Source organism: Dermochelys coriacea, chromosome 8 (genome assembly GCF_009764565.3).
Source record: "Dermochelys coriacea isolate rDerCor1 chromosome 8, rDerCor1.pri.v4, whole genome shotgun sequence".
In the NCBI taxonomy this organism is placed as follows: Eukaryota; Metazoa; Chordata; order Testudines; family Dermochelyidae; genus Dermochelys; species Dermochelys coriacea.
Window position 1 is genome coordinate 16,138,821 of NC_050075.1, and position 20,550 is coordinate 16,159,370.

The 20,550-nt window shown below is 42.5% G+C and overlaps 2 protein-coding genes across 2 annotated transcripts in view; one reads left to right on the forward strand and one right to left on the reverse strand.

Moving 5' to 3' along the window:
• Nucleotides 1-694: 694 nt before the first annotated feature.
• GNPDA1 (glucosamine-6-phosphate deaminase 1) lies at nucleotides 695-9,212 on the reverse strand. The gene is given in 14 exon segments (XM_038413620.2): nucleotides 695-2,058; nucleotides 2,703-2,747; nucleotides 2,750-2,806; nucleotides 2,809-2,872; nucleotides 3,756-3,778; nucleotides 3,781-3,846; nucleotides 3,849-3,938; nucleotides 5,030-5,071; nucleotides 5,074-5,133; nucleotides 5,136-5,162; nucleotides 5,165-5,209; nucleotides 6,558-6,659; nucleotides 7,298-7,427; nucleotides 9,053-9,212. Coding segments are annotated over 14 exon segments (942 nt in total). The 5' UTR covers nucleotides 9,146-9,212; the 3' UTR covers nucleotides 695-1,960.
• Nucleotides 9,029-20,550, forward strand: part of NDFIP1 (Nedd4 family interacting protein 1) — a 90,757-nt gene continuing 79,235 nt past the window's right edge. The window contains exon 1 of the mRNA XM_038413482.2: nucleotides 9,029-9,046. The gene's annotated coding sequence lies outside the window, so the exon portion shown is untranslated. The remainder of the gene's footprint in view (nucleotides 9,047-20,550) is intronic.

Genomic DNA, 20,550 nt, shown 5'->3' on the forward strand with positions numbered 1-20,550 from the left:
CTTCTAGCTATTTAACAGTATCTTACCCATAGCTGTTAGAGGGCCCAAGTTATGGTTCAAGCAAAATACTTAATTTTTCTGCAGCAGCTCTGTAAACTCTTATAGCAGGAGCATATATATTTGCTGTGTATGGCCTGCTTTAAAAAATGGGCCTCCAGTTTTTCTGGTGCAATTTCACACCAATTTAGGATGAAGGCAAAATTCTTGCAACAATGGAAACCAGCTTGAAGGAGCTGGCTCTGGAATTGAGTAAACATGCTTTTCTACCTATTTTTACAAGTTGCTTTTTAAATCCAGAGGTGGTAATAGACCAAATGATTTATAGAAAGCTAGGATTTGCATCACTTTTTAGGTTCTGCCACATGGTGAGCAATGTATTCTGGTTTTCTCAGTTCATTTAAAAAAGTTAAGTGTTTAGAGTAAAACTTTTCAAGAGCACTGAAGTCCTATGGACATCCAGTAAGTCCTAAGTCACTTAGCTACTCTTGAAGTTTTTACATCTAGGTCTGCTTCCATCTCCCTCTTTCCACAGAAGCCCTTTTCAGCAGTTGGTGACAATCCTTACCCAGCTAATGATATTTCTGGCACACCAGCATCTTTCCAGTACAATTATTCCTGTCTGGCCTTGCAGGATTTAATTCCTAGTAGAACTTTGAGAGTTAATGGGTAAAGACAGGCAACATGACTCAGTTTATTTGGATAAAAAATACTGCATTTAATGTAGAAAGTTACATTATGAAGAGTTTGTAGGACTTCATGAAAACAAATACATATCCCCCACCTAAAAAAACAGCACCAGTGACTTACACTTCAGTAGTTTGATGTAAGCCATTTTAGTATTAAGGGTAAAACCAACAGTTCTGGAAGTAGCATGGTCTATAGCACCAGAGGGCTTCATTCATCACAAAGTGGATTTTGGTGGTTAAATATATGGGCTAAGTTCATGAACAGCTGAATTATGAGAGGTCTCTGCATGTACTACTGTGACTTATGAGTCAAGGCAAGAGGTGAACTGGCTATAAGATTTGTTGAAGGTAATCAGCCCTACCCTGCCACAACCAACAGAACACTTAACTGCATGGGAGGCGGGGGGAAGAGGTGAGGGAAATGGTAAATCCACACAAATACTTAGACTTGGTTGTTATAGTCTAATGACAGCACCTTAGTCTTGACGTACAGTGACATTCACATAATGTTTGGATTTAGAGAATTCTGACCATGAAGTGAAATAGTAGCCAGAGTTACACAGATGGAGAAGGCACAATTGCTGTTTAACCATTTGCTGGTAGCAATTTTATTAAGCTGAGAATACCAGAGCCAGGGTTTGTGATTTTGCTGAAGTGGAGGGTGTGTAGCACATCACAGGATCAGGGCTTTAGGGGAAGGGTATATACATGTCAATGAACAGTAAAGCTAGTAGCATCTCCTCAAGAAAGCCCCAAACTAAAATAGTACAAATTAATTCAGGGGAGCTTTGAGGAAGTTTATTTAATGGTTAACTCTAGTTAGTGCTAGTACTTCAATGTCATGATGCTAGTGCAGTTGAGATTAAGTGCACTGGGGTAGGGGGGGACCTAAATGTGCATCCTTCAAATCTAATAAAATTCTACAATTACCCATTTGATTTTACTTCCTTTCATATCCTCACTTTTGAGTTGAGGGATATTCATTTCTTCTTCTCATTTACTTGCTTTATAGATTACACACCATTTCAATTGGCTTCACTGCTAGAGTGAGTAGTGTTTGAGGTTGCTAGAACACAGTACATAAAGTCCAATCTCATCTAATTTATTAAGCCCCATGGGCTCAACATTCATCTATTTTAAAAGATGGAGATAATAAATGAGCACATCTCTGCTGATTTATGAACAAATACAAGAAGAATGTGTAGGGATTCTTCCTCTCCAGTGCTGGCTTCCAAGAGAAGAACCTGCTTAGCACCATACCAGCCCCCAAGAAACTAGTCACTGTATGGCTTCTTAGCCTGTCTTCTTTCTGCTTCTGTTTCTTTCATACTGTGTAAGGGTTCCACAAGCTTATTATGAACAAGCATTAAACCTGGTATAAGGAGGAAAAAGGAAAGACTAAGTATGGGTAGTAAGTGCAATGAATTGAGGACTTCTGCTTTTAATTAAGTTACAGCCACTAATAATAATAATAATAATAATCTAGTAATATCCATACATGTCCCCTTCCCACACAACCGTAAAGTCAGTATTTTTCACCCCATTGCTTTAAGCTTGATATTAGAAGGAACGGCAGCATAAGTTTAAACAATCCTTAGTCATTTACCACCACTACAGACTAACAATTTTTAAAATCTAGTTTACATTCCATTATGCACAGAAAGAGGGACTTACTTCACTCATCTTAGAGAATTAAGCTAGCCTCATGCATTTCATTTATGGCCTCTAAGCAGTAGTAGTTCCTAGTTTTGAGTTACTAACTCAACACAGGGTTCATACACACTATAGTGGAACATTTACTAACAACCAACATTTACATTTACCCTGAACAGATTTCTAGTCAGTGGAGATGTTGTATTCTTTTTTTTAAAAAACAACTTTAGGGTTGAGAGTTAAGTGGCAGCACTTCCTCCAAACACAATTTTTCCTGACAGGAAAAATTACTAAATTGAATGGTGTCACTTAAAATATAGAAAAGTGAACTGAAAAAGTGGCCTGATCTGGCCAAATAATTACCTTTAAAGTATTTCACTGTTTTAACTTTGAGTTCTAGGGTGGCTCCTCATCACACACAAAGACAGTGCTGGGATGCTGCTGAAAGGCAGACACTGTCCACATTGGTTCACCCCTTCTCAATAGCTTTGTACAAGCAATGCTTTATGGGCTCCTGTGATTAGAATCCTAACCTGAATTTAATTTAAAAAAAAAAAAAAAGACAGGAATACCACTGTTAGGTTTTGTGATGTACATTTAAAGGGACACAAACCCAAGTGTGATTTTGAAGCAGTAGGTTAAGTCATCTAAAGAGGACGACTATTTTAGTCCTTACCAGCAATGTTTCACTTCATTGACTGGGTACTGTCACTTTGGCTGTATCATTTAGGTAGTACAATTAGACGCTTGCCTGGCCATTTTAAAGTTTACCCACTTGTTACTTTGAGCTCTCCCTTAGTGTTTATGCAAGAGTAGACTAGAGCACTTTAGACAGCTAGATGAGGTGATTAACAGTTATGAACTACAGGTGTAAAAATAAGTTCAACCACACAACCATCTTGTGACTCTCACAATTGGCTGGTATACCTCTGAGTAAGTCAGCATTTACCTTGTGAGATTGTCTCCTAGACACCTTACCCAGCCTCCCACGCTAAATACAATTGTATTGCATAGTTACATGAAAAATGTTAAAGTAGCATAATAGAAGCCACCTGAATAAGCTCATTTTGCTGTAATGCGTATGACTGTTTAGCAAGTTAACCCTTCTTTTCCTCTCCCTGAATGTATAGTTTTACTTTTATTAGGACCAAATCCTCAGTCATCATTCCATATTTATAAGCCACATTTCAATTGGGTGTCTAATTTGATCATGGCTAGTTTGATCTTTGCAATCAAAGAAACCCCAGGAAAAAAGATAAGAATGTAGTTGGGGGTGTTTGTTTAGTTGAGCAAACTATGTTTCTGGAAGCCCTGTAATGTCTGGGGCTGGGCCTGCAGAAAGTACCACTTGAAGACAGACAACCTTTTGATGCTCCATGGAGCACTATATTAAAGTCACTGAATTTTAATTCTAACCTCTCTAGCATCCATGGCTGTGCTACTCCAACTGTCAGAGCCATTGTGGGGACTTTGGAGAGGTCGCCATCAAAGAATCTAGCATTAGCCCAATAGTGTCCATAGCCAACGTCTTCACTCTAGTTCTGGACACCAGACTTGAGCCAGGCTCATTGAAGGCAATATGACCATCTGGGCCAATACCTGTGTTGGAGACAGTTTAAGAACTATGTCACTACCTTAATACATCATAGGAAACCAAGCCAATATCACGCTTACCGTAAGGATGCTATAGGCGCCTAAGAATAGCTACAGAACAGGTGAAGCACATTACTTTCATACAAGAACTTGCAGCTTTGCTCAAGCTCCTGCTTCCCTTGAAGTGAATGACAAATTTCCCCCTGAAGTCAATAAGAGCCGAGACGCTGTTCCTTTGCATTTGGAGGTAATAACTAAAGTAACTTGGGTGTTAGCACCCAAAAGCATCAGATTAGAAGTTACCACTGTCGCAGAGGGTTTATAGCCGATTACAGCAGTTACCTGGTAGAACTTGCTATTGTAAAGGTTGCAACACAGTTGTGGTTAGAACACCTTCCCCCTAATTGTTACTACTTGATACTTTTCTGAAAATTCACCCTATTGGACTGAAATTTTCAAATCTAGATCTTAGATGAAATGGCAATTTAAAACATCTTTAGCTATTTGACTTTCATGGAAAAAAAAAGTTACACTCTTTCCCTCTTCTGGCCAAATATACCTCAAAAATGGCTGAACTTTAAAATTAAGTTTGTAAAGAGCACTCGTTAAGAATGTCATCCACAGCCAAGTGGATCAGAAACCACTCTGCCATCATTCCCCACCCCTGCAGCCCGAGACTTTGGAGCCAGTTTATACTTCACATTTTGAGACCCATCTACTTAAGCAGGAGGCACATTCCACTGACCTAGTATGGTCGTAAGGCTTGACCAGGGATAGAACTGCTAGTAGAACAACCTGAACATCTCATTGAGACAGAAAAAAGCCCCCAAACACAACACCACAAGTGAGTCCACCTATGCATAGCATTTGTCCCCATCAGTGCCATACAAGGGAATGGATAGAGGTGACACTTAGACAGGTGTGCATACACTAATTGAAGACGGGATACACATGTGGCTTTACTGACTGACTGCCAATCTAATAGGTGGCTTAAACAAAAAAAAAACAAAAACAAAAGGAATTCCCCCAAGTTAGATAGAATTATGACAAAAACAAGGCTATGTTCTCTCCAAGTCTGTATTCCTTCATATTTTCACCTCCAACAAAGAGTTCAATTCCACCAGCTGCTTTGATTTCCCCTCAAAAGCATCACACTCTGCCTGTAGATCAGCTGCATTTCCATCCAGAATGTGGGTGTTTCTGGAGAGATGTCAATGTGCTTGAAAAAGTATTCCACATGAAGGAGTGATAACTTTCCAGGTGATCCCTTGGGAGACCTGTTAACCAGGAACATTTATTATTTCACGTTTATATTACAGTTACACCCTGCAGACCTTTCAGGACCCAGACCCATTGTGCTGGACATTGTACAAAGACAATCCCTGCTTCAAACAGCTTACAATTCAAGGCCCTATTGACTTCACACCCTGTTTGCTACAGCTTTCAGGACTGGGGCCTAAAATGACAAGTGGGGGCAAGAGAGAGGGATACAATAACCTATATAAAAACTTGTACATACATTTGCATAGACATCAGGGGTTTTGATTACAAATCAATCCCAGTATCCCCATCTGCCCTTCAAGCTGGGCTTCCTTACTTCCATGAGTTTAAAAAAATATAGCCACAATAGCTCCAGTAAGATCAGTGTTAGGGAGAGGCAGATCATCCTAGTTATATGGATAAGGTGCATTAATATTATGCAGCAGGTTCTCCAAAAGAGCAGATACACAGCAGGTCTAATTTTTCTTGTCTTCACAACATTCTGCAGAATTATTGTTCGTCCAAGCTTGTTAACATGATCCCAAACTAGAGAAGCAATTTTAGTCTGTAACAATCAGGGAGTTCTTGGAAGAATTCCCTGATTGTTACAGAGTCATCCTTTATGGACTGTCTAACCCTAACCTAAGCTCTCTGACTATGATTATTCACAGAAAAAATTATCTGTCCACTCAAGGGAAGAGGGTGCAGTAGCATTAGGGCCCAAAGAGCAAACTAACACACATATTTAGAACGTATGTTTGGTACCTTGATAACTAGAGGATTTGTTCACTTTTCTCTCTGAACCAGCTCTGAGAGGAGATTACGTCACAACTTCACAAACAAGGCAATCCTAATCTAACATAATAGGACCACATATCAGTAAGTCTAAAAGTGCAGTCTTGCTGGAGCACTGCCTGTCTCTATTATAATTACAGATAGGGCTGCAGCATTCCGTCCAAACCAGCCAATAGCGGAAGAAGTAGCAGTTTCTCTGATCAGAAGAAAGCTGGGCTAAAATGGGAAATTCAAGTTGTTACATACAATCTACTAAAGCATCTTCCATGGGACTTCTTTACTGATACTGGGTAGTAGATCACTCAGCTTTTAAGAGTTATAGCTAATGTGATCTCTCTAATTGGAGGGAAAAGTTGCAGCTTGTTAATTGTATTACACAGCTTTCTGAACTCCTCTTTCTCCTCCCCATCTGGTTTTGGATCATTTTACATTGGGTTCTAGACAAAGTGATTTATTTTGAATTAACATAAATGTTTGATTTTATTCAGCAGAATAAATAAACTTTGGGTCCAAAAAAAAAAAAAAAGCTTGGTTGTGTCCTTACCACATTTCATGAAATAAATGACTTACCTACATATTCATCCATATTAAAGGTTTTCACATATTTGAAGGACAAGTCTCCATTCTTGTAATACTCAATCAGCTTTTTGTAACATCCTAAAGGAGTACTTCCTAAGAGAGATATGGGGGGGAAAAAAATCAAAATAGTGGAATTAGTGTATGCACAACACTGTGAAACACTGAGCTGTGTAAATGCTATGGATCATTAATTTAATTATTCAAAGTGTTTTATGTTACTGAAAGACTGAACCTATTTAAATTACAAAATATTGGCTCACACACATAGAAAGCCATCTCAGCAAATTCAGTACTGGTGCCCTCCTGCTCAAAATCCTACTCAGAGCAGAACCTCACTAATGACTGGGAGACACTGAAAATACTAAGTATAGCAAATAACACAACCACTCTATCACATTGTCTCTTTGGGCCTCAGCTTCCCTATGTGTAAAATATAGACAGCCTTCATCTACCTTACAAAGCAGGGGTTTCTGAGACAGGCAGCGTCTAAACACAGTTGCTTTGAAGATGTTTAGCACTAAATAGTATAAAACAAAAATAAAAGCAGCCAGATGTACCGCACAATGGTTTTACCAAGAACCGTCCATCTATATGTTGCGTAAGGAGACGCTCCCTTCACAAAGGGGAACATTCTGTCACTTAAACGCTCCAACTGGTGAAATAGGATGCTTTGCAGTTGCTTAAACAGAAGGTACCGTCAGCATTTTAATTAATCCTCTTTCAAAACCTACCTGTGGGAAGTCCAAGAGTGAAGTATTTGTCCAGGCCAGGGTTAAACTGGATAATTCGATTCCTAATGTATTTTGCAGCCCACTCACTGGCTTGTGAATAGTTCTCAAGAATGATGAGTTTCATTGTCTCCTGCACATTTAAAATAAAGAAACTTAAACAAAGGAGTTCACTTTCTACATCGAAATAAATATTGAGAACTTACACCGCTACTAATTTTTCTGAACAGTTATATTCTCCCTCTGCCTCTCACTGCAAGAGGGGCATACGATATCGGAGTGCATTCATGAAACAATAACCAAGTTACTCTGGCCCTGTGAAAGGAACACCATTAGCCAATAGGAGATACTACCAAGATACTACTAAGGGTTAGATTGCTCCGTAGGCAAATTATTCCCATATAGGAGTAAGAAAAGAGCTTGGATTTACTGAGCATCCAGATGATTCTTGAAATGGTGTAGCATTTTGGATCTGGAAGAAACTGGATGTAGCTTGCTAAGGATACCCCTCCTCAAATTATGCCTTCACGCTGACTCTTCTTCCCAGCTGTCTCTGATTCTTGGTGGTATAGCTTGGCAGAAGCCACTCCAGAACTTGCCCAAATAGGGTTACCACTTACAAAGGGAAAGAAAGGGGCAAGTTAACATTGACCAGATCAGCAATTAGCTTACCCTAGTAGTTTGGGTTTTAAGGGGTACACAGCTTCCTCCACCGGACCCTGTCTCTTCCCTGCCCCAAGTCCTATAAACATTGATCAGCCAGTGGGGATGGAGAGGAAGGCAAACAACGCCATGGAAGCAGCACGCCCTGGCTGCTTTTCAGTTTCCACGAGGTCCCAATTCCCGCTCCCCAGACCGGCAGGAGAGGGTACGATCCCAAGCTAAAAGGAAGCTGGCGTCTTGGCACTCTGGCGTAGTAAGACGCAGGGAACGTGGCCTCCCTTTGCACCCACCCCCCCAGTCTGAAGACTTGGGAAGCCGCTTGTAAGGTAATCCCTCTTCCCAGGAAAGCGAGGGCTAAGCAGAAGGCAACCCGCTGCCTGCAGGTGACCCGGCCTACCTTACCTGACAGTAAAGCTAAAGACAGGCCGGGTGTTCCCCGTGGGTTTAGCTCAGGATCACGGGCCCTAGTTAACCCCAGGTAAAGAACAAAGCCCAAGAAAGAGAGGTCACCCCAGAGAGTACCCTGGGAAGGGGTCAGCTTGGTCCCCTAGCACAGGCCCAGCTCACGCACCCAGCCTAGGCACTGAGCGTGTGGGGGGACCTCACAGTGCCACCCCCTGCGCAGGAAACAACAGGAAGCGGCCACGCTCCTGGACAGCGGCATCAGCCTTCACGGGGGGGGGGGGCACTAGGGCTCCCACTGCAGCATGGCAGGTGGGAGCAGGGATTTATATAGGGTGACCAGGTGCCCTGATTTTATAGGGACAATCCTGATATTTGAGGCCTTTTCTTATACAGAAGCTTATTGCTCCCCACCCCCGTTCTGATTTTTCACACTTGCTGTCCGGCCAGCGTAGATTTCGAGCCCTTCCAGCAAAGCCAAGCCATCTGCCTTCCCGCGGGCGCCATTTTAATCTCGAGGGAGCGCCTGGGACTCGAACTCCCGCCCTTGCCCTCCCCGCGGGGCCCCGCCGCAGCCCCCCTGCAGCAGCCGCAGCCGCAGCCGCGCCGCGCGCTCTAGCGCCTCCTGTAGCTCCGCCGCAGCCCCTCAGCGGGGAGCGCACGGCCGGAGCGGCGCCGCCGCGGCTCCCTTACCTGTCCAGGCGCGCGCCGCACCCTGCTGCGCCCCCCCCCGCCCCGCTTCTCCCCAAGCCGCGGCCCCTCGTCATATGACTGGGGGCGGGTCATGTTGGAGGAGCTGACTCAGCGGCGCGGACTCTAGGCATCCTCCCCCAGCCCAGCACTTCCCCCTGCTCCGGCCGGCCAGATGCGTGCAAGCGTGGGAGGGTTCCTGCAATCGCCTGAGTGCTGCTCACGCTTCGCTTCCAAAGCCGGTTCCTCCTGGAGGCTCTTACACCGATCTGGGCTCGCTTGTGAGCTTTGTGTTTGGGCCGCACAATCCTGGTTTGCTTCCTTGCAGCTCCTGAAATGACGTATTTCTTAACCAGCAGCTGCCTTTTTAACGCTTCATTTTAAAGTAGCCAAAACAACAATCTCTGGACAAAAAGAAAAGGAGTACTTGTGGCACCTTAGAGACTAACAAATTTATTAGAGCATAAGCTTTCGTGAGCTACAGCTCACTTCATCGGATGCATTTGGTGGAAAAACCGAGGAGAGATTTATATACACACACACAGAGAACATGAAACAATGGGTTTATCATACACACTGTAAGGAGAGTGATCACTTAAGATAAGCCATCACCAGCAGCAGGGGGGGAAAGGAGGAAAACCTTTCATGGTGACAAGCAGGTAGGCTAATTCCAGCAGTTAACAAGAAACACCATACAAAGCAAAGCTGCAGCGATTAGCAAAAGATCTTCTAAAGCAGTTCCAAGTAAAGAATATCAGAGGAACAGTGGGGGGTGGGGTGGGGTGGGAGGGAGAAATACCATGGGGAAATAGTTTTACTTTGTGTAATGACTCATCCATTCCCAGTCTCTATTCAAGCCTAAATTAATTGTATCCAGTTTGCAAATTAATCCCAATTCAGCAGTCTCTGTTGGAGTCTGTTTTTGAAGCTTTTTGTTGAAGTATAGCCACTCTTAGGTCTGTGATCGAGTGACCAGAGAGATTGAAGTGTTCTCCAACTGGTTTTTGAATGTTATAATTCTTGACGTCTGATTTGTGTCCATTCATTCTTTTACGTAGAGACTGTCCAGCTTGGCCAATGTACATGGCAGAGGGGCATTGCTGGCACATGATGGCATATATCACATTGGTAGATGCGCAGGTGAACGAGCCTCTGATAGTGTGGCTGATGTGATTAGGCCCTATGATGGTATCCCCTGAATAGATATGTGGACAGAGTTGGCAACGGGCTTTGTTGCAAGGATAGGTTCCTGGGTTAGTGGTTCTGTTGTGTGGTTGCTGGTGAGTATTTGCTTCAGATTGGGGGGCTGTCTGTAAGCAAGGACTGGTCTGTCTCCCAAGATCTGAGAGAGCGATGGCTCGTCCTTCAGGATAGGTTGTAAATCCTTGATGATGCGTTGGAGGGGTTTTAGTTGGGGGCTGAAGGTGATGGCTAGTGGCGTTCTGTTGTTTTCTTTGTTGGGCCTGTCCTGTAGTAGGTGACTTCTGGGTACTCTTCTGGCTCTGTCAATCTGTTTCTTCAAATACTCACCAGCAACCACACAAGTTTTTTTGTTGAAGAATAGCCACTCTCAGATCTGTAATCAAGTGACCAGAGAGATTGAAGTGTTCTCCAACTGGTTTTTGAATGTTATAATTCTTGATGTCTGATTTGTGTCCATTCATTCTTTTACGTCGGTATTTCTCCCTCCCACCCCACCCCCCACTGTTCCTCTGATATTCTTGACAGGTTTCAGAGTAGCAGCCGTGTTAGTCTGTATTCGCAAAAAGAAAAGGAGTACCCGTGGCACCTTAGAGACTAACAAATTTATTAGAGCATAAGCTTTCGTGAGCTACAGCTCACTTCATCGGATGCATTGGTCTGCTTTTTCCACCAAATGCATCCGATGAAGTGAGCTGTAGCTCACGAAAGCTGATGCTCTAATAAATTTGTTAGTCTCTAAGGTGCCACGGGTACTCCTTTTCTTTTTTCTGATATTCTTGTTAACTGCTGGAATTAGCCTACCTTGCTTGTCACCATGAAAGGTTTTCCTCCTCCTCCCCCCCCCCCCCCCCCGCTGCGGGTGATGGCTTATCTTAAGTGATCACTCTCCTTACAGTGTGTATGATAAACCCATTGTTTCATGTTCTCTGTGTGTGTGTGTATAAATCTCTCCTCTGTTTTTTCCACCAAATGCATCCGATGAAGTGAGCTGTAGCTCACGAAAGCTTATGCTCTAATAAATTTGTTAGTCTCTACAGTGCCACAAGTACTCCTTTTCTTCATGGTGAAGTAAGTGGTATAAATGCAGTAGGTAGGTAGATAGCCAATGGTGGAAAAGGAAGCAGGCTCTGGGCTGATTCAGCTTCTTCAGCACACAACAAAACTCCCTACCTCCCATTACTGAGGTAACATACAGTATTAGCAGAAATGGATGTTGTGCTGGTGGGTCACCTCATCCCAGCCTCAGTTCTCTGCTTCCCCTCTCCTTGTGAGGAAGTAATGCATCCTGTGGCTGCATAGAGTTGGTTCTTTATGTTGGATGTAATGCTCTTTCGTTAGGCAGATGCCAGATCTCAGAAACAGACAATTAGATCTTGCAGAACTAAATTTCCTCTATAGTTTTAATGTGTGACTGTTCTTTTGCCCCCGCCACCCTTTCCCCTGTTAAGTTATTTTAGCCTTTTCATGTGGTTCATAAATGAACAGAAAGTCAGTTAAAACATTACCCAAACAAGCTGATACATTTTAGATCCATAAGCATATCTCCCTTGCCTGCGTTTCCAAGAGCCTAGCCACAGTGTACATCAGAAATGTTCAAACTTTGCCTATCTGAGGGCTGAACTAGGAACTTCCTAGAGCCCTCCTAATTTATATGAAATTGATCAATTTTTTCCCCCACCAGCCAGAGGTATAGCCAATCATGCTATCCAATCAATCTTCTGTCTTTCAGAGATGGAGAAACTGAGACCCAGAGAAATGGAACACAGGACTATGGGGCCCAGAGTCAGTTTGCTAAAGGTCTGCTTTATGTTTGGTTAAAGGAGGCACTTCAAGACACAGGGAAGGTAAAATTACATCCCAAACTATAGCTCAGCTCAAGTCCCCTTCTTCAAGGCTGGCTTTCACACAGAAAAGTTTAAAAAAACAAGAACACTGGGTAACAAGCATCAGAGAGAAGCCTTTCTAGCTTTCAGCAAGTGGGATCATAAGGGGAAAAGAAACAGCATCCCTACATAATGACCCCTGTAGTAGCTTCCTCTGTACTTTTATAGCCCTACCATAGCTCCCACATGTGATAGACAGAGAACCTGGGCTCTCCTTACATGCTGGTACTTAAGGAGGACCTTTATACTTGTCTCTTCTTTCAGATTATTTCATTATTTCATATTTAGAGAGCTTTTTATTTTTAATAATAATTTCAGAGGCAGTTTCTCTTGTGATCCCACCTGTGTAGTTTTCTTATTTTAATAATTTAAATATTTAAATGAGCGTAGTGTTGGCTAACGGAGCCAAAGCCTGAAGAGCTGTGACCATGCACAGAGTGGGTACATCATGGGCAGCTGCAGTGATAGCCTGGGCTTCCCCCTCATGCTTCCCCCCACAAAATGAGATGGAAATATAATGGCCAATAAATCCACCAGTAGCAATGGCCCTGTGTGATGATGCTTGTTATCTTTTGCCTTGTGAGGGTTAAATCATTTTAATATATCTGTTAATCTCAAGAGAATTAATAGGCTATGAATTACTACTTTTGTTAATCCCTGAGGAATGAAACACTAATCTCAGAGCTGTAACTTGAAATGTTCAGTTCTAGACCAGTGCCAGCAAACATTGCTAATCAGAGGGACCAGTGATAGTTTTAAGTTCTGACCAGTTCTGGTCCATAGGGTCAGAAAAAAAGAGCCTTGATCCCTAGTTCCTCTTTTCTCAATCTTGTAGATCTCCCTATCAATACCAGTGTCACTTGTTGGAATCTGTAATAATTATTGAAACACATGTGCAACTTCTGGTGTGCAAAGACAGAATGCTGAATAGTGCCCCTGTGACAATACACAAGAACCTCTAGACTGCAGATAATCCTCATCAGAGCTCACATCTCATGTTGTTACTATGGTAACGTGGTCAGGTCTCTGAGTTTTCTAAAAAGCAAATACTGAAGACACAGACTGCATAAGAATTGATTATGAGAGTGACAGCACTAGCCTCCCCCAGCAATGGCACTTTAGGGGTTTGGGTGGAAGCAGCTAGGTCACCCACTCTGCTGTGATTAGAACACTATCAGGTTCAAAGGCTTCTACATGGCACTTGCCCAGACCTGTCACTGTTTGCAGCATATTCTTCTGTTCCAGTGGCCCTTTGGCCTCTTGGATGCACTAAGTGGAACACTGCTGCATCTGAGGAGTGATCCCACAATATTCAACCAATCATCAAGAATAGGCTGAATGGACTTAGTTCATAGTACATGAACTAGAATTTGCCCAGGACACTTGGATTAACTCCCCACATCTCATAAAAATGCCATGAAATTTTAATGGTCACAAATGGTCAGGCCCTTGTTTTACATTCTTTTCAAAAGATACTTTGATAGTCACACTGCACCAAGGCACAGTGGCCATGGGCAGCTCCTGACAAAAGCAAAGCAGAAATAACACCCCAAAGCAAGAGGGGAAAAAATCCAAGAGATACCCTGGTGCATGCATCAGTTATGAGAGCGGCCATGTCCTGTGTACTATGTGTGACTGCAGGTTATGCAGGTCTGTGTAATGAGCAGCTGTGTGAATATAACTAGCAGTCCATGTGCAGTTATGATTATTTACACATTTCAATGTTTTCCTATTTATAGTCGGCTGTTGTCAGTGATTTAAATATTAAACAGCTCCATGGTACCTGTACAGGCTCCTTTCCACACAACTAACAGATTGTAGGGAGCAAAGAACTCTGCTCCTCAGAGCAGGTACATTTTAAATAGGTGACTAATAAGCAGAATATTTTTCTTACTCTCTGTGTTGCCTTCAGCAGAGTTTAGAGACTAGGATTTTCCCCTATGGGAGCTGCTTGAGAAGCTTTTAATTCTTCCTGGGAATGAAAATTCCTGTTTTAATTTCTGTAAAATACCACCATTACCAGGGACCCTCTTTTAGATCCCTCAGTTGACATGACTTCTTTCAGCTTTACCATCTGACATCCCTCACTGCTTGGGCATGTTCCACTTCTCCTCTCACCCCTGGTGTGAAGAAAAAAAAAAGAACAAAACAGATGAATAAGAAGGAAAAACATGAAACTGTCTGGCTCCTGCCAGCTGAACCTGGATACAAGTCTTGGATGTTGAGTCTGTCAGAAGTAGGGGCTTAGTGACACAAGTCACCATCAAACCCCAGCTGCATTAGGAATCCCAGAGCTTGCCAGTACTATCACTGTAGGCTTATACAGCCCCCATCACCATAATATCTCAGCGGTTCACAATGAATTTATCTTCAACAATGGGGAGCTGGGGCACAGAGAGATTAGGTGACTTGCCTGAGGTCACCCAGGGAGTCTGTGGCAAACCCAGGCATACCACCCAGATCTCCATTGTCTCAGTACAGAGCCTTATCACACAATTAACCTTTCTTGTGATTTAAACTCCCTTTATTTAGTCTGATCCAATGCAGCTAAGCATTTATACCAAGCTCTTGTGATGCTTTAACTGTACTGATAAAGTTGCTTTATACCAGTATAGTTAGTCCCATGTGGGAAGGGGAATAAGCTATTCTGGTATAAGGCACCTTTATACTAGCATAACTGCATCCAGACTAGGGTTGTAGTGTTGTAACTGTGGCCTTGTCTACACTACAAATGCTTTGCCAGTATAGCTATACTGGCAGAACCTCCTGGTGTAGACACAGCAAATGCCAATAGAAGGAGTTTTTCTGTTGGCATGCTATCACCACCTCTCTGGACAATGTTAGCTATGCCAACAGAAGCACTCTGTCAGCAAGCTGTGTCTACTGGGGGTTTTGCCAGGAAAGCTATGTCAGTTAGGGTATGTGGTGTTTTCATGCCTGACCAAACTTGATAGTGTAGACCTGGCCTATATTAGTAAAAAAAATCACAACTCTAACTGAAAAAGTTATAGCGGTAACAAACTGAGTGCCTTGTGCTCATCGAGCCAAATAGTAGCTGAACCTGCATGGATGCTCTTACTCATCCATTCAAGAGGCAGCTAACAGCAAAAGGAGGAAGTTGGCTGATGTTACCATCAGTGTGGGCCATCCCTGGAAGGGGGATTGTCTTGGTGGAGCAGGAGGTGGTAATGATTGTGCTCAACAAATGCCAATAAACTGCACTGGAGGGAGCATAACCTACACCTTTACTAAGAGATACCAAAATCTGCTGCTTAGCATACTCCCCCAGCACCCTGGGGAATCATTACAGCCATTAGGCCTTGTAAAAGCACAGGGCCCAATTCTGTTCCTTTTGAAATCGTTGAGTTAGTTCTACAACTGACTTCAATGGGAGTAGGAGTGTGCTTATAATACCTCCCTCCATGCCATCTTGGCACCACTGGTATACTTATCTCCTCTTCCCCATAATATTCCGTGACTTGTAGAGCCTTAACTACGTGCCTGGGTTAACAACGCACTGCTGTGAGTAATCTAGTCTGGGTAGGAGGAGGGTATGAGATGTGTGCTTGCTAAGACCTCAACTGTGGAAGGATGCCTCTTTACAGCAAACTGGGCACTTCAGAAATGACAAAGCACTTTTTATCATTACAACTTACAACCAATGAAAATTGCAACTACGTGCAGAACAGAACAGCCTCTGTGCTGCTGAGGAGGATGAAAGTCTCAGGGAAGGAGAATATCAAAGTGGAGTAGAAGGAAACGATCCCATAGTTGGCATCCTCCCTCCAGATGATGTCATGGTATCCACTAGCACTGAGGATACCTCTGCGGGGGAGGGAACTCCAGTTATTCAGAAGAGACAGGTAATAGTAGTGGGGGATTTGATTATTAGAAATATAGATAGCTGGGGGAAATGCATGGTGAATTGCCCGCCAGGTGCAATGGTTGTAGATCTCTCAAGACATCTAGACATGCTTATATGTAGTGCTGGGGAGGAGGCAGTGGTTGTGGTACATGTAGGTATCAATGACATAGGGAAAGATAGGAGACAGATCCTGGAGCCAAATTTAGGCTGGTAGGTGAGAGGTTGAAGACCAGGACCTCCAAGGTAGCATTCTCTGAAATGCTTCCAATTCCACACGCAAGACCAGTTAGACAGGCAGAATTGCAGTATCTCAATATGTGGATGAGACGATTGTGTAGGGATGAAGGGTCTAGACTTATTAGGAACTGGGGAATCTTTGGGAAAGGAAGAGCCTATACGGGAAGGATGGGTTCCACCTGAATCAAAACAGAACCAGATTGCTGTCATGTAAAATTAAAAAGGTCAAAGAGGAGTTTTTAAACTAAGGACTTGGGGAAAGCCAATAGGTGTGGAAGAGCATGTGGTTTGGACAGAGACATCCCTCAGTGGAGGATCTATTAATGGGGATTCTTTGTATCCTAGTAAGAAGGAGAGGATGGAAGATGATAAAGTACAGATAGGATCTGATGAGAAACAGTCAAATTAAAAGGAGTCCTGTTCAATTACATCACATGAAGGCAGACAGCTAAAAAGTGACAACATTTATAGGTTCTTAATACAAATGCTAGAATTGTCAATACTAAGATGGGTGAACTTGAGTTAAATTAAATGAGGATATTGATATAACGGGCATTATGAACTTGGTGGAATGATGATACTCAATGGGACATGGTAATACCAGGATACAAAATATGTAGGAATGACAGAACAGAATGGGGGAGTGCCACTATATCTGAAAGAAAGCATAGAGTCAAATGTAGTAAAAACCTTAAATGAACCAAACTGTACCGTGGAATCCCTATGGATAGAAATTCCATGCTTGAATAATAAGAATATAGTAGTAGGGATATACTTCCAACCACCTTACCAGGATGGTGTTGATGACTGTGAAATGATCAGGGAGATTAGAGAGGCTATCAAAATAAAAAGCTCGATAATAATGGGGGATTTCAACTATTCCCATATTAAAAGGGTAAATGTCACCTCAGTACGGGCTGCAGAGATAATATTTCTTGACAACATAAATGACTGCTTCTTGGAGCAGCTTGTCCTGGAACCCACAAGAGGAGAGGCAGTTCTTGATTTAGTCCTAAGTGGAGCACAGGATCTGGTACAAGAGGTGAATATAGCTGAACTGTGTGGTAATAGCGACCATATTATAATTAAATTTAACATCCCTGGGGAGTGTGGGGGAGGGGGAATAACACCAAAGAAGCTCACCACAGTAGCATTTAATTTCAGAAAGGGGAACTACACAAAAATTAGGAAGCTAGTTAAACAAATTAAAAGATACAGTCCCAAAAGTGAAATGCCTGCAAGCTGCACAGAAAGCTTTTAAAAAGACCATAATAGAGGTTCTAATTAAATGTATATCCCAAATTTAAAAAAACATAGTAAAAGGATCAAAAAAGTGCCACCATGGCTAAACACCAAAGTAAAAGAAGTAGAGGCAAAAAGGCATCTTTTAAAAATTGGAAGTTAAATCCTATTGAGGAAAATAGACAGGAACATGAACTCTGGCAAGTCAAGTGTAAAAGTATAATTAGACAGGCCAAAAAAGAATTTGAAGAGCAACTCAAAAACTAATAGCAAAAAAAAATTTAAAAAAATTAAGTACATCAGAAGCAGGAAGCCTGCTAAACAATCAGTGGGGCCGCTGGATGACTGAAGTGCTGAAGGAGCACTCAAGGAAGATAAGGCCATTGCAGAGGAACAAAATGAATTCTTTGTATCAGTCTTCACTGCAGAGGATGTGAGGGAGATTCTCACACCTGAGTCATTCTTTTTAGGTGACAAATCTAAAGAACTGTCCCAGATTGAGGTGTCATTAGAGTTAGAGGAGATTTTAGAACAAATTGATAAATTAAACTTTAAGAAGTCACCAGGATCAGATGGTATTCACCCAAGAGTTCTGAAGGAACTTAAATATGAAATTGCAGAACTATTAACTGTGGTATGTAACCTACCATTTACATGAGCTTCTATACCAGATGACTGGAGTTGTAGCTAATGTGACACAAATTTTTTAAAAAGGCTCCAGAGATGATCCAAGCAATTAGAGGCCGGTAAGCCTAACTTCAGTACCAAGCAAATTGGTTGAAACTATAGTAAAGAACAGAATTATCAGACACATAGTTGAACATGATTTGTTGGGAAAAGTCAACATGATTTTTGTAAAGGGAAATCATGCCTCGGGAAATCATGCCTCACCAACCTATTAGAATTCTTTTAGGGGGTCAACAAACATGTGGACAAGGGTCATCCAGAGGATATAGTGTATTTAGACTTTCAGAAAGCTTTTGATAAGTTCCCTCACCAAAGGCTCTAAGCAGTCACGGGATAAGAGGGAAGGTCCTCTCATAGATCAATAATGGGTTAAAAAATAGGAAACAAAGGGTAGGAATAAATGGTAAGGTTTCAGAATGGAGAGAGATAATTAATGGTGTCCCCCAGGGATCTATACTGGAACCAATCCTGTTCAACATACCCATTAATGATCTGGAAAAAGGGGTAAAGAGTGAGGTGGCAAAATTTGCAGATGATACAAAATTACTCAAGATAGTTAAGACCAAAGCAGACTAAGAAGAGTTACAAAGGGATCTCACAAAACTGGGAGACTGGGCAACAAAATGGTAGATGAAATTCAGTGTTGACAAATGCAAAGTAATGCACATTGGAAAACCTAATCCCAACCATACATACAAAATGATGGGGTCTAAATTAGCTGTTACCACTCAAGAAAGGGATTTGGAGTCCTTGTGGATAGTTGTCTGAAAACAACTGCTCAGTGTGCAACAGCCGTCAAAAAAGTTAATAGATTGTTAGGAAGCATTAGGAAAGGGATAGATAATGGGACAGAAAATATCATAATGCCTCTATGTAAATCCATGGTACACCCACATCTTGAATACTGTGTGCAGATCTGGTCGCCCCATCCCCAAAAAATATTGGAATTGGAAAAGGTACAGAGAAGGGCAACAAAAATTATTAGGAGTACGGAACAACTTCTGTAGGAGGAAAGATTAAAAAGACTGGGACTTTTCAGCTTGGAAAAGAGATGACTAAGGGGGGATATGATAAAGGTCTAGAAAATCTTGACTGGTGTGAAGAAAGTGAATAAGGAAATGTTATTTACTCCTTCACATAACACAAGAACGAGGAACTCATTTCACCCAATGAAATTAATAGGCAGCAGGTTTAAAACACACAGAAGGAAGTACTTCTTCACACAACACAGAGTCAACCTGTTGATCTCTATGCCAGGAGATGTTGTGAAGGCCAAAAAAGAATTAGATAAGTTCTTGGAGGATAGGTCCATCAATGGCTATTAGCCAAGATTGGCAGGGATGCAACATTCTCTGATTGTCTCTAGCCACTGTTTGCCAGAAGTTGAAAGTGGACGACAGGGGATGATGGATCTCTTGATGATTGCCTGTTCTGTTCATTCCCTCTGAAGCACCTGGCATTGGTCACTATTGGAAGACAGGATACTGGGCTAGATGGACCATTGGTCTGATCCTGTATGGCTGCTCTTAGGTTCTTAACAGAAGCTTAATCATGGGGGATACTAGGGAGGGGTAGTACCTCTGTTGGAGAAACACATTGTGCTCCTTAGGGAGTAGTTCTTCTGCTTTGGCCCACCTAAACCCAGCTCTCACCTGTGGCTCCAAGTAGCTGTTTGCATGTGACACCGGCCATAGCCTGATAAACCACTTCAACGAGCAGGCTAAACCAGGTGAGGTGAGTGAGGATAGCAGATGGGTCTTTTACCCTCGGCAAGATAGGAAAACTGCCTTTCTCTAGCATGCAAAGGCTGTTCTGGCAGACTGGGTGGAAGAAATGAGTTTGTGATTCAACGGTCATGAAGGCGATTCAGCAATTGGCAGCATCCTAGATGACTGAGCAGCTCTTTTTAGGATAGCACTGCTCACCCTTTTTAAGGGAAGGGGTTAGAAAAAGTGTCCTAAACATTGCCTGCCCCATAACATCTGGCCAGATTACCGCACCCAGGAGATCATCCTACAGCAGTACAAAAACAGAAGACTCATTCTAGGAGCATGGAATATCTGCACCCTTATGACGGAGGTGATGCACAAAGACCTGAGGGAAGAACAGCACTTGTTTCCAGAGAACTTGCCCACTATAACATTGATATTGCAGCACTGAGTGACTAGACTGGCCAGAGAAGGTTCCATCAGTAAACTAGGAGACAACTACACTTTCTTTTGGAAAGGAGAAGCAGAGGATGAAGACAGTATCCATGGAGCTGGATTTGCCATAAGGATGTCTCTCCTGAAACAACTCCCTGGCCTTCCTGTTGGCCTGAATGAACGGCTCATGAAAATTCAATTCCCCTGAATCCTTTACAGCATGTCACTATCATCAGTGCC